Consider the following 13,931-nt stretch of genomic DNA (forward strand, 5'->3'; position numbering starts at 1 on the left):
TGTTTTATGCAACTTGTTGCTTTCTAGGTCTTCATGCTGGAGACTCAATGCTCCCCAAAAACCCCGAGCAACAAGGAAGGGTTTGAACATGCCCAGTCGTGTGTGCTCATCATTGACCTGCCACCAGATAAGAAACCAAATGGGCATAACCAGAGAAGGTAAAATATCTTCCAAGGAAGACACTGTGTCACTTAAAGCAAGATAAAAGTATTGCTGAATAGGAAGAGATGTGAACTGAGCCTGGTAAATCATACCCCTCCCCATAGGGTTCATCAACAAAAATGAATACACTGATCAAATTAGGTTTTGTGGCACTGTTGTGGTTTTAGTGACAGCTAGCAAATGCAATGTCTGCTTCACTAAGGGTCTGTTAAATTCAGTATTACTTGGTTAAGAAGGTAGAAAAAGGTAATGGATGAACTGGGGCATTATAAACTGAAGAGACCACATCCAAAACTGCAAAGCTGTCAACACTGAGCTAGGGAGCGTTGTTTTTGCTTGGCACATTATTTTTGTGGAAGTCTTTCTGTTGTGTTACCACCTGAGAAACTCTTCTGTTTGCACTACAGTCTGATCCTGTGAAAGAATATTTCCTTTTGCTTGCACGTGGTTGTTTAAACAACTGCTGTACCATCATTTGGACCAAGAATCAGAATTCTGCATTCAGGGTTTGTGTTTGTATTGCAAGGCATATAATGGCATGACATTGTCTTTTATGAGATACTGAGCATGGTTTTATACCATTCAAATCTAAACTACTCTTGCAACAAGGAGCCAGAATGTGATGGTCCTTCTTTGGAGGGACAGGAAGAAAGACCATGCAAGATGTCTCTTACACTTCTGTACAGAAGTTTTCCCCTGAGAGCAGGTGCTCTGTTGCCTCAGCATCAGAGAACAGGCCCCTGCACAGAGACAAAGAAAGCTTAAGGTCATAGGTTAAACCATTCCTTTATAGGGGGAAATATCTGCTTTATCCAAAGGCTAGCAGGTCATTCTTCTTGTTACCATGAATGCAAAGCAAGACTGGAATATTCAACTCTCATAGCACCTAAGGCCATGCAATCTAACAGGCTGTGTTTGTAAGGGCAGTGAGGGTCTTGCTTGTCTTTAGACAAATAAACAAAGCTTGCAATTAACGCAAACTCTGAATGCTCTCACACTGTGCTTTGTCCAGCCAACTGCTAAAGGTGTATATGCCCATAGCCATGTGTTGTCCCAGCAATGCTCATCACCAAAACACAGCTCACAAGTTGACTGTGCCACTATTTTCATATTATTTGCTACAGCAGTGCAGTAGTATGGCAATCATGCATGATAGTAAATGTGGCCTTTCCAAAAGTTTTACTTTAACCTTAGCAGGGTTTCACTTCTCCCTTTTGGTTTTGTTTCCTTAATGCTGCATCGTTTCACAGGAAGCTGGGGTAAGGGAGCTTTTCTTCTTCCTGAAAAATAATAATAGATTTCAGTTTGAGACTTTGGACAGAGTAAGAAAATACTATCCTTAACCAGCTTTGCCATTGTGTTTTCTCTACCAGTTTCTTTTGGGATTGAGCAGTACTTTATACTGTCCTTGTAAATTGCTTTTTTGGCTATTACAAGGAAAGCAGATCTCCTTCATTCCTGACCCTGCTTTTGGAACAGGATTAGTTGCTTGAAATCACTGCAAGCTCTCATTTAACTTTATACATGCTCTTAAGAGCTTTTTTGAGTCAGAGCCTCTAATGATTTTTACATCAGAAAACTACTTCCCCATAAAGAGCTCAACTGTATGTGCTAATCATTAACATTTTATCACTGACAAGTAATAAGACTACTAAATTTTACTGATGTATCAGCTGTGTCATGGTAGGCAAAGTGACACAGGGAACGTAACTGAATAACAGCTTTGCCTGAGCTTTTTAAAAAAATGTTGTATTCTGAAAATTGGGTTTTAATAGGATTTCCCAAAAAAAAAAAAAGGCTTTTTGTCTAGGTGTTCCCAAACACTTTTGAAAGTTGTTCAATGAAAGCAGAATAATTTTTGCAACAAAAAATGTCAAAGGTCTACAACTGAACTTCTCATGTTACATGAAGATTTGCTTTGAATTGATCTAAAACTTCAGTATTGCAAGCAAACTGAAAAATCTCTTCCTTACTTGATAGCTGTGCTAATTAAAACTTGACCCATCACATCAAACCAAGTATTATTATGTGCATCAGCTTCATTTAGAACATTGTCCTGTAATCTTACATAAAGACCTTTTTTAAATACTTTATGTTAGGTTTAATAATAGACCTTAAGATGGGTTTATAATTTGAAATCCATGAGATACCAAACAACAATCCTGTCTTTTTTTCCAAGCCTTGCTTGCCTGTAAGCCTCTCAGTATTATTTACTGGTGAAAGACCTGAAAACTTTGGTCAGAGGCATTTACCATTGCTGTGTCCCCTGTGCAAATCAAACATCAGTGAGGGCTAAAACAACTCCCAGCATCTCTCTAACAGGAGCACAGCTAAGAATCACCCAATATTGTAAGTGAGGAACAGGGTTAGGAATAGGTATGTCCATGCTAGGCTCTCAGTGTTCAAGTTGAAGTCTTAAGAGCAAGAATGAAATGTGCCTTCAGCCAGACTTCAGCTTCTTTGCATGCTGCATTGCACTGCTGATGTTTCTGTACATTTTTCTTTATTAGTTGAATACCTCTTCATGGTTTATTTTTAAGAAGTACTCCTGGGCATTAGTGGAAATGGAAACTGACTAGTAAACTAGTTTTGGCCCCAATTTTTCATGGCAAAATAAAGATTATCTGACATGTTGGTAGGAGAATAATTTGTGTGTTAATAAATTCCTCAGATATAGCAGGCTGAAATATCTTAGTGTGCTTTTATTCTTAGTACAAGCACAATGCACGATTTTAATATTCTGTGATTTTTTTTTTCCTTCCATGCTTGGTTTACCAAGTATTCCTTTCAGGACAATAGTAGTGAGCTTGCTGTCCCACCAAGTACTGCTCCAGAATTTATATGACATCTTACTGGAAGAATTTGTGAAAGGTCCTTCTAACTTGGAGGAGAAAATGGCAATACAAGTACCAGAAAACAAGTTGGCTGGTTTTCTCAGGTACATCTCCATGCAAAACCTGGCTGTCATCTTTGACTTACTCCTGGACTCCTACAGAACAGCCAGAGAGTTTGACACGAGACCTGGGCTGAAGTGTTTGTTGAAAAAAGTGTCTGGCATTGGTGGAGCTGCCAACTTGTATCGCCAGTCAGCAATGAGCTTCAACATCTACTTCCATGCCTTGGTTTGTGCAATCCTGACAAACCAGGAGAACATTACTGCAGAGCAAGTGAAAAAGATCCTCTTTGAAGATGATGAGAGAAGCACAGACTCCTCACAGCAGTGTTCTTCGGAAGATGAAGACATTTTTGAAGAAACTGCCCAGGTCAGTCCCCCACGAGGGAAGGAGAAGAGGCAGTGGAGGGCTCGAATCCCATCTTTGAGCGTCCAGCCAGTCAGCAACGCAGACTGGGGCTGGCTGATCAAGAGGCTTCACAAGCTCTGCATGGAGCTGTGCAACAACTACATCCAAATGCATCTGGACCTGGAGAACAATGTAGAGGAGCCTCCAGTGTTCAAAGGTGACTCTTTCTTCATTTTACCATCTTTTCACTCAGAAACCTCCACCCCATCAACTGGAGGGCTGTCTGGAAAGGACACACCATCAGAAGATGACCGAAGTCAAATCAGGGACCAGCTGGGAGACAGCTTGACACCTCGAGGAGGGAGTGGAGAAATATTGCTGCTACCCCCACCCCTGAGTCCTAAGCCAGAAAAAAAAGAGCAAACCAAGAAAAAAGAATGGTGGGAAAGTGCTGGTAACAAAATCTACACCATAGCCACTGACAAAACCATCTCCAAGTTTATGACAGAATACAAGAAGAGAAAGCAGCAACAGGCCATGACATCCTTCACCAAAGAGGTCAAAGTGGAAAAGAAAGGGGAACTCCTGGGTTCAAGAGGGCCAGACTCACCTGTGCTCCAGCGGCCTCAACATCTTCTAGATCAAGGTCAAATGAGGCATTCATTCAGTGCTGGTCCAGAGATCCTGAGACAAGAGAAGAGACCCCGTTCAGGGTCCACAGTCAGCTCCCTGAATATATCTATTAGGGATGCAGAGGCCCAGATACAGGTAGGACATTCTTGTAGAAGGCTAATAATAATAGCAATATATAAAAACATTTACGTTATCATAATATTTTTGTTAAATATTGTATTATATAATGAAGTCCTTATGATGAGGACTGAATCTTTAGGAGCTGTAATTAATAAAAACCTGATTCTGCCCTGTTAAAAGAAAGTCAGTTTTCAGGGAGGTGTCATCAGGCATATACTAACTCAGCTGTCGAGAGTGCTTCTATGACTGGGGCCAAAGCTGCCCTTAATCCTGAGAACTGACAACCTACAGCAAACTCATTGCTTACTGCTATGGGCTGTAGCCCACTGAAGGCTTTTGAAAATGCTATGCTGCTTGACACATTGCTTTTGTACTTAAGAATGGGATTTTTTGTTAATTCCAGAGAAAAATAATGGGTTCTTTTGCTAAACAAAAGCTTGTTGTTTGCATGTCCAAGTGAACAAATCAGTGAAAGCATCAAACTTTGACAGGTTTTGTTCAGTGTGGGACAAAAAAAGGAAAGGGTGAGCATGATACCTGCAATACAAAGTCAAGTGATTTTGGAACATAAAATGAATATGCTGGCATTACTCAGTCTGCTCTATGAGGCTGCAGCCACCATACACCTTATTTTCTGCCTCAACCACTGGGCTCAACTATTTAGAAAGGTCTTCTAAAGAGGTTTCTTTTAAATCCAATTTCTTCATAGGCATGGACCAACATGGTGCTGACAGTTCTCAACCAGATTCAGGCTCTGCCAGACCAGACTTTCACAGCCCTGCAGCCAGCAGTGTTTCCCTGTATCAGCCAGCTGACTTGCCACGTGACAGACATCCGTGTCCGCCAGGCAGTGCGGGAATGGCTGGGAAGAGTGGGCCGAGTTTACGATATCATCATTTAAACCAAGCTGTGCTCATTGCAAAGGGCAGAGGACATGCAAGGTATACAGCAAAGAAGTAATTGGGGTTAATTAATTGCCTATTTGTTGGTGAGAAATTAAGAAACAACGAGCTTGTCAATTTATATTGTCTGTCCACCTGAGATTGTGTGTCCCTCACTCACACTAGCAAAGGAGGCAAAGCATGAGTCTGTTGAGAGGATCTGGCATGGCCCCAGAACCCAGAACGTGTCTGTAAATCAGGCTCCTACCAGAAGAGGTGCATTTCATTGCCTTCATTTTAATTCAAATTTGCGGCAGTGGGAGCCGCCAGAAACTGCAGCAGAACTTCCACACTTGAAGTTAGCTGTGAGTGCAACTGTCATGGGGGTGTCAAACCAGGTCAGTAAACCTATTTAACTTAGAAAATAAATAAACAAATCCAATTCAGTGAAAAGGTGAGGGCTGTAGGACAAGTAAGAAGGTGACATTTTTTAGGGTAACATCTTCCCTTCAAAAATTGGCATGAGGAAGGATAAAGATTATTGAAGTAACCAAATGTGTTGCTCACTAGAGAAAGTGGAAATTTATTTTGCTCCAAGAGGAGCCTTTGTAGTCACATTTGGAGTAGCTAAAGAATCCCAGGTCTAAAATGGGTGAACCAAGCACAGACTATTGATCCTTTCATTGCTCTTATGGAGTATTGCTCAAAGAGCACAAATGGCACAAACTGCCCTCTCTGCAACACCACCCTGGCTGCCTCTTCACCTATGCCTACAGCTGAGCATTTTGCCACACATCTAATTCCCTCTAAGGGCAAAAGGAAAGTTTGTTTTGCTCTTCCCTGTGAAGCTGTGGGGAAGACACACCACAGCAAATACCAGCATGTGCCAGTATCCACCATTCAACTAAGCAGAGTAAAATGTCCAGTTTAAACACCACTGCAGCTGTTATTCTACTGAAATTTATGTTTGTTTATGTCGAGCTGCTGTAGCCAGGAACGCCCTTATCACCTTGATTAAATGTCACTCTACTTGGAGCTGAAGCAAGATGGAAAATGGTATGAAAGGGAGCTATATTTCCTGTTTCTCTCTCATTTTTTGTCTGCTGCTGTAAATAGAAAAGGACAGATCCTCATGGAGGTACATCCCCCCTCCATGCAGCACTCCTATTGGGACTATTACAATTTGCTGTTATTAGTAAGAGGGAGGAGAAGGGGGAGGATTGACTATTGTGTTGTCAAATGCAGATGTGATGCTTTTCACACTATACAGGGCAAGGGTTACCTTGCTGCACAAGTTATGTCACAGCCCCTGGGACATTTAATCTCATACTCCCATGCTATATCATTTGTTGATAACTTGTTGAAAATGAGTTGATTTTAATTTTGGGTGACCCCTTAACGCTGTTCTCCCAAGGCTTTTAAAATGTGCATGCCAACTAAATATACAGCTTCAGTCCCTGCTCCAAAGCATCCTAAGAATGTCATCTCTTTATGTAAGGCCTGGATTTTGCAAAACTAACTGCTTTTAGCATCTTAAACCTGGAAAAAGAGAGGGAGCCAAGAAGCTCCACTGAACAGCCATCTCCCAAGCTGCTTTGTTTACAAAGAGTCTGACACTATCCTCCTGCCTTTTCCCTCCATTGCCTTCTTGCCATTTGTCACCTGCTGGTCTTGTGCAGGGAGTATTTGTCCCATTACTTTCTGTAGTGCCAGTCAGGCTGTCTCTCTTGCTTTAAAAATTTCCTTTTGCTAAATTGTTTAAAGGACATTAAAATTCTGTAAAAACACCTCTTTTCTACCACCTAAACTGACTTTATTAATTATTAATTTAACAATGTTTTCAATTGTCAATTTTCCCCCAACAGTTTTAATAGTTCCTCAGGGACAGGTTAGATTTTGCTTTGGTATTTGGGAGAGCAGTAGCACAGTTTGATTTCTGTTGCCATGTCTTTCTTATGCATCTTTAGGTAGAGTAAAAGTTGGTTACATTTTTTGTTAAAGTTTTTATTTGGCATCTATACAGAGCTGCTTTTAAAGCAGTACATTAATTAGGCAACAACAGAAATCAGAATAATAAACCATATTCAAAGCAGCCAGCTCTGATGGTTTTAATTAAAAATGCATTGAATGGATGCAGATCCTTGCTGTACTGAAACCAAAGCAAATTCCTAAATTATGTAGGGGAAATAAAATTGATAGCAGTATCAGTGAAATCATTCAGGACTACAGAAGAGGTCCCAGAATCTAGGAAACACCATGGTTGCATTGTGGTTGCAATACAAAATCCTTCTGTAAATCAGTAAAAAAACTTTAGGGGTACCAATACCATTACCACCACTTCCCTCAAGCTCATGAACACAGTATAACCTAGTGTTACCTGATTAGCCACCATCTTGGCCTAAAATGTAATTTCCTTTTAACTATTTACATTACAAATACCACATTGGAAAATGAGGACAAGTAAATTTGCTGTGTTGCTGTTGGCCTGTTTTGAGCTTTGTCCTTCGAATTATGCACTAAGTGCCCATGGTCACCCTCAGTGCCTCTGCTCATTAAGACCCCTCCCTAAAAGGTCCCAAGTAACTTCGAATAATTCCAGAAATGTAATTTAGAAGGAGGGGAGAAGGAATATTTGAAGCAGCAAATAGTTACAGAGCAAAGTTCAGCATGTGCTACTCTTCCTTTTCCTTGTGTGTATAAAATGCTAGCCTGGTGAGGGGAGCAGCCCATGGCCACTTCAATAACCACAACCATGAGATGTAGAAGCTAAAGCTTTCTGATGCACCTTCAAATCATAAACAAATAAAAAAATATTAGTTGGTTCATCAGATTCTCAGCAATTTTTCTGCTAGTTTAGCTGTAGACATCATTAATCCCCAAAGAAGTAGAATAATAAATGTGTGATGTCACCATTTCATAGGTCCTGTGTGGCCTTTTTCATGGCTCATGACTGCCAGCATGATGCCTTCAGACCTCATAAAGCAAGCTTTTAGCCCAAAGGAGAAGTCTGCCAGAACAGTCCCAGGAAAAGGGGGGCTTGCATCATCCTGTCCTGAGCTTGAGAAGGGGAATTCCCTACACTGGACACCCCAGTCATGTCCATGCTACAGTGGCTTCTCTGCTTTCTCTTTGTGAGTGGGGAAGCACCTCAGTCAGTAGCAGTAGTAGTGCTGGTATCCATGTGTGTGTCCCATTGAAATCCTTACTGTTAGCTCTATAACCTCACGCATGGCAGAGTATTGGCAGCTTTACTGTTGAACCAAACACTTGAACCTTGAGCAAACCACTCTCTCTGCACTACAGCCTGAGCTTGCTCTTTCTCTTTGCCTTGTTAATGACCACATTCTTCTCTTTTCTTGCCCTTGCTTTTTTTGGTCGCATAAATTTCTGTAGGAGTTGAGTTTGGGTTATTTTGTTGGTTTTTTTTTTTTTTAACTGGCCAGTTGTTTTAAAAAATGATTGCCCAGTAAATTTTGCTCAACTGAAATGCTTTAAAAAAGAAGATGTGGTAGCTTGACATCCTTCTCAGGTACCAGAGCTGCACCTCTGCTGCCTTTGCCTAATTCACACTGCCCTCCTCAGGGCCACCCTAGCCAGCAGAAGCAAGGACATCTCATTTTAAAATCTCGTAGGCAGTTGCTAACAGAGAAAGTTGCTGCTGCCCAGCATCAACTACCTTTAAGCACATGAAATAGCTCATCACTGTGCAAATATTTAAAGTTGAGAAAAGCAGAGCACTCATCAGGAGAGCAATCCTTTTCCTACAGAACAGGGGCAGGGTCTGACCCCAGCTTACATGGTCTCAGGTCGTTGCATATGTTTGCACTTCATTCTGCACTGTGAACATATGCAGTCATATGAGATGATTGACATGTATATGTACAGATACCTGTGGCTCCAATCACTGCCATATTCTGGGCATCCAGCATATTTTCAGAGAGCTATCCACATTAGTAACATGCTTATCTGCTGTGTTATGCACAGCATATGTGGTGCATTTGTGTCACACCACAGTTATTCTGGTACCTTTTCTGAGCATTCAGCAGCCACTGAATTACCACCACTGTCTCTTGGTTAACATGCCTTCATGCCTTTATGATGTTAAAATAGAGATATAATACTTTCCTAGGGATAAACACTTATTTGAGAACAACTGACTTAATTTACTATATAGAAATAATTATTAGAAAAAGATTTAGACAGACCTGGGCAATACTTTACTTGTACAACTCCCAGCACAGCAACACAACTTTTGCCTCATCACCGATGAAAAATTTACGTCATCTGCACTGTGGCTTGCTCATGTCAAGGCCAAGCACAGTTTACACCTGTGACTTGTAAGGTGCTTTCCCTCTCAGTTTGAGCTTCAAGTTTTGTTTAAAATTTAAACCTTTATGTAAAATTCACTGACAAATCCTCGCTCACCAAAGATAAAACCCCCACCTCTAAGTACCATGTGCAGTTTTCACCTGTACTTGATATAGCAGCATCTCAGTGTTGGTATCAGCCCTGCAGAGCCCAGCACAGCACTGGCATGAAACCCAGTGGCAAACAAGTTAGAAAGTAGAGTCCAGCTAGAGTCCATGTTCTGCCTCCACTTTGTACCTTTTTCCACAGTTTGGGCCCACACTCAAAGTGCCAAAGCTGTCAAAATCTATGGAAGTTAAGTAGCTAGGGAGCTTAAATACTTAGGACTCAGTCCTTGAATTCTTCAGTCCCTACATACGGGTTCACAAGTTCTCAGGAAAGGGGAAGTCCTGTAAAGTTTTTTGTGTCACCCTCTCTGCTGCTGTCCTCCATACACCTCCTGCTTGAAAAGTCTACAGGACCCAGCACACAGTCCCACACAGCCCCATACTGCAAAACTAGAACCCTCACTTTTGCACAGATCCAGCAAGCCAAAGGGGTTTATTTTTCACCTAGCTCATCTGTATAGAAGCCTGTTGAGAAATTGTGCATTTGGTTTGGCTGTTGTCACCTTCAGCAATCCATTCTAGAAATAAATGCCATTTCTCAGTGCTAAATTGTTTGCAATTTACAAAAGAAGTGAAGTGCTTCCTTCTCCCCCCTCCTCATCTTTATACTAAGGTATGTCTAAGGTGTCTAAGCAGGCTATTTATTCATTACTCCAGTCACAGTAATTTATGGGAAGACCTTTGTGCAGGTATATGACATTAAATAGTTTTTTTTCAGTTGCTGATCATTCCACAATTGTTAAAGAAGTAAGATGATACCATCGATTTACCAAAAGAAGTTTATCTTCTTTTAGTGTAAAGGACCAATTAACCATTGCACAGAAGCACAAATGTTGGATTTTATGCAATGTAGATAAAAGCGTGTGGCAGCTAGTAATCCCTCTTCACTGAGCCTCCCTAATTTTAGCGGGGTTTCTATAGGGATATCACCAAAGGGTCTCAGCAGCCCTCACCAGCAACATGCCTGGGACTCCAGAAGTTGTACAACTGCAAGAAAGAAGTCATTTCCACTAATTCCCCTCAGAACACATACTTTAATGTGACACTAATATGATACTAAGCAAACAATTTTGGCCAAACATTTAAAAAGCCAGCAGTGCTGGCTTTTTAAAAAGAAAAAATGAAAACACACATGGCCTAAGTGTGCATCAGTCTTTTCACTTAGTGCTCAGAGGTCTCCAAGCTGAAAACTAAAAGCAGAGGGAAGAAGAAATGCCCTAATTCTGTGGATATTAGTGGAACTATTCTGTATGATCCTGGATTAATGCAATAATGAGCTTGCCTGTGGAACCAGATCCCTCAAATTCCAATTTTTGGCAAAATCACAAGTTGAGGTTTGCATAGTCTATACTGCCACATTGAATCAGGGAGCTGAGTTTATGGAAAGCATTTTTGGTTAAGAAACATGGCAACAGGATCTATTCAATCCTTTTTCCCCAACATCCCACTTTTCAAAAGGTAGTTTATGTACTTTGATAAATTTTGTCGGACTCCCGTGGAGATCAGAGCCCTGTGTCCATGCATTTGGTCCATCTGGGCTGTGGTGAAGTGCCACAGTTCCACAAGCAGCACACTGCAGTGAGAGAGCTGAGCTGGCAGACAGGCACAGGTGCACAGGTTCAAGCAAGGGACAAATATCTCCTCCACAATCAGGCTGTGACCCCTGAGCCCCCCACTCTGCAGAGGAGGACAGGACTCGATACCAAAGGGAGAACAGCGGGAAGGGCAGAGCACAGTGGTGACAGAGCCCTGTAGTGCATGCTGTTTGCTAGAGCAGATGGGAGCAAGGGATTGAAGGTGTGCAATGACAACAGCAAGGACCTTCTTTCAGTTCCCCCCACTTCCTCTTCTCTGCCTCTTTCCCTTCCCCCAACTTTTGTCATTTTTGTGAGACTGCAAACATACTTCTATGGGCCCTTCAACCAGAACTGAAAGCAAGCCAAAGGGAGTGGACACTCCGTTTCACCAAAGATCTAAGTCTTTTCTGTTTGAAAATTAAAAAAAAAAAAATCCTATTTCCATTATGATGGCTGCCAGAGGAAGCATTTTACCACAAAACACATTCCCAGGACTTAATCTCTCTAGCTGTATATTCAGGAGGAGCCAACAGTACTTCTTAAGAAAGACTTGTTAAATTACCTTGTCAAACAAGTGCTTACATTGGGTTTACCTTCTGCTGAGTTCATACCTATCTGCAATTCCTTGGTCTCATCCATGTTTCCTCCCTCTACCTTTCTGCTCTTCTGCAGAAGAACACTTCCCCATGTCCACAGTGTCCTGTTGTGCCGCTAGCTTTGTATGGTCCTTGGGTGTCCAGTGGTTGGGCAGTCACTGTCAGCTGGCTTGCAAATTGTATTTTGTGTATATTTTATTCTGACTGAATTCTGAAATCGAAATATTTTAAAACAAAAAGTATAAACTATTTATGTTGCTTGTGTTGTAGAATAAAGATGCAAATGCAAAATAAATTATGCTTTGTTTTTTTCTAATGGAAGTTATTGTACAATTCGTGATGAAGCAAAGGAACAGAGCGGAGAAAGGGCCTGAAATACTTCGTATGCACTAGCAGGAACTGCAGTTTTCATGGATGGCCTTGGGAATTTAGTTACTCTGAACTGCTTTGTGTTTTTGATGGAAACTGAGATCTAAACACTGACAAATTACTCCTACAGCACTTCTAGCCAAAGTCGGAGTTTGTGGGGTGGAGAAGGATAAAGGTACTGAGATAGTTAAAGGTGCAAGTAGATGCTGAAGAATTTTGATGCATCTAGACAGGTGAAACATTTCTCCCTCTTCAGTATTCCCCTCGGTATTATCTCTTAAATTAGGAGAATACTGTTGGCTCTGATTTCATTAGAGATGGATTGCTCAGAGCTCTCATTCACACCCAGACTTGTGTTGGGTTTTTAAGCTGGGCATTCCCTGACCACAGACAGCTTAGATAGCACTCCTCAGGTGTTCCCAGTAAACAGGTGCATGGACACTGCAATGTTTCATTGTGCTAAAATGAGAGCTCAGCAAGGGTTGTCCCTGTCACCAACATCCCTCTTTTGATTAGTCAAACCAAAGATTGCTCCTGTTGAAGAAAAACCTTTAATTTAATTAAAATAATAAACACCTTCTTTACAGCAGTCACCCCTGCTTCTGTATGCAGCCAAAATTTAGGTACTGAAGGAGAGAGGGTTTGCAGTGTCCCTTTCAAGAGAACTGCCATGGGCTTCCTGAAAGCACAAGTGTTTCAGAGACAAGACATAGCATCACACAGCAAACCTTAGGATACACTTCTCTATGGTCAGGGATGCTACCCACAGCCCAAAAGCAAGTTTTCCACATAATCTCAAGAGGGGAAAATGCAGCCAGCTTTCCACCTGTCCCCACTGGGGTCTCTGGGCATGGGCTCCCATACACTGAAGCAACATAAGGCCTGGCCTTCGCTGGTTGTTACATAACAGCCTCATCAGCATGAAGGTTAAGAACAGATTACAAAACAACCAAATGAGGTTGTGATGCTTTAATAATCTTACACACTTTTGGCAAAAGAGAGTGTGTTAAATCCCAGCCGTAAGATCTAATTTCATTCCAGGGAACTACCTTCTGCTGCTCCACACATCTCATTTAGATCCCATTAGAAAGATTTTCATTTCCTCCTAAAGAGCATTCAGTAATGTGAAACAGCAGCAGAGTAAATACAGAAAGTAATGCTCCACTATTCCTCTCACTCCTTACATGTACAAATTCCCAGTTGCCTTCCCACTGATGCTGGGGTCAGGCTAGAGTGGCTTCTGCTGCCACTAGACTTACCTAGGAGACACCTGGTCTCGTTCTTCTGTTGAGGAGCAGAGTGTTAAGAACACTTGCCAAAGAAAACAGGTGTCAACAAATACCTCCAAAAACAATAAAGAAAATTTTAAAAGGAATTAAACAGGCGCACCATTGAATCTCAGACATGCTCTTCACTTCAGTGGATTCACTGAACTCATTCATGTTTTCACAATGTAAATTTATCACTGGCTACACAGTATTAATCTGTGTTATACTAAATGTTAAATGCTTCCCTGATACCAAGCCAGACTAATTGTTTCTTAATAAGTAATTTTTATTTTTTGACAAGGTGCCAAAGGAGTGCCCAGTGTCACTGCTACCATTTTTCAGGTGGGATGACCATCCAAGCAAGTAAAAAATTTGTCCTTGACCTCAAAATGGTCCAAAGTATCTAAACATATGCTCTGGCCTCTTGCTTATCCCAAAGTAGTAGATCTGTGAGATAATCTGGCAAGAGGAGAAAAAAATCCCAAAAGAGAAAAACAGCAGCAAAGATTGTTTATAGGAGGAATTCAGAAAGGCAAGCTAGAGGTACCAGCAAGGACTTCAGGTACAAGACAAAAGGGAAACACACTTTGGATGGAGCAGGTGGGGCA

The 13,931-nt window shown here is 41.4% G+C and overlaps 1 protein-coding gene across 1 annotated transcript in view; it reads left to right on the forward strand.

The window, feature by feature from the left end:
• ARFGEF3 (ARFGEF family member 3) overlaps positions 1-12,002 on the forward strand; it is a 95,678-nt gene extending 83,676 nt beyond the window's left edge. The window contains exons 32-34 of the mRNA XM_059468287.1: positions 28-158; positions 2,942-4,172; positions 4,867-12,002. Of these exons, the coding sequence (XP_059324270.1) occupies positions 28-158; positions 2,942-4,172; positions 4,867-5,058 (1,554 nt within the window). The 3' untranslated portion in view covers positions 5,059-12,002. The remainder of the gene's footprint in view (positions 1-27; positions 159-2,941; positions 4,173-4,866) is intronic.
• The last annotated feature ends 1,929 nt before the right edge of the window (positions 12,003-13,931 follow it).

This window comes from Ammospiza nelsoni, chromosome 3 (genome assembly GCF_027579445.1).
Source record: "Ammospiza nelsoni isolate bAmmNel1 chromosome 3, bAmmNel1.pri, whole genome shotgun sequence".
Taxonomy (NCBI): Eukaryota; Metazoa; Chordata; class Aves; order Passeriformes; family Passerellidae; genus Ammospiza; species Ammospiza nelsoni.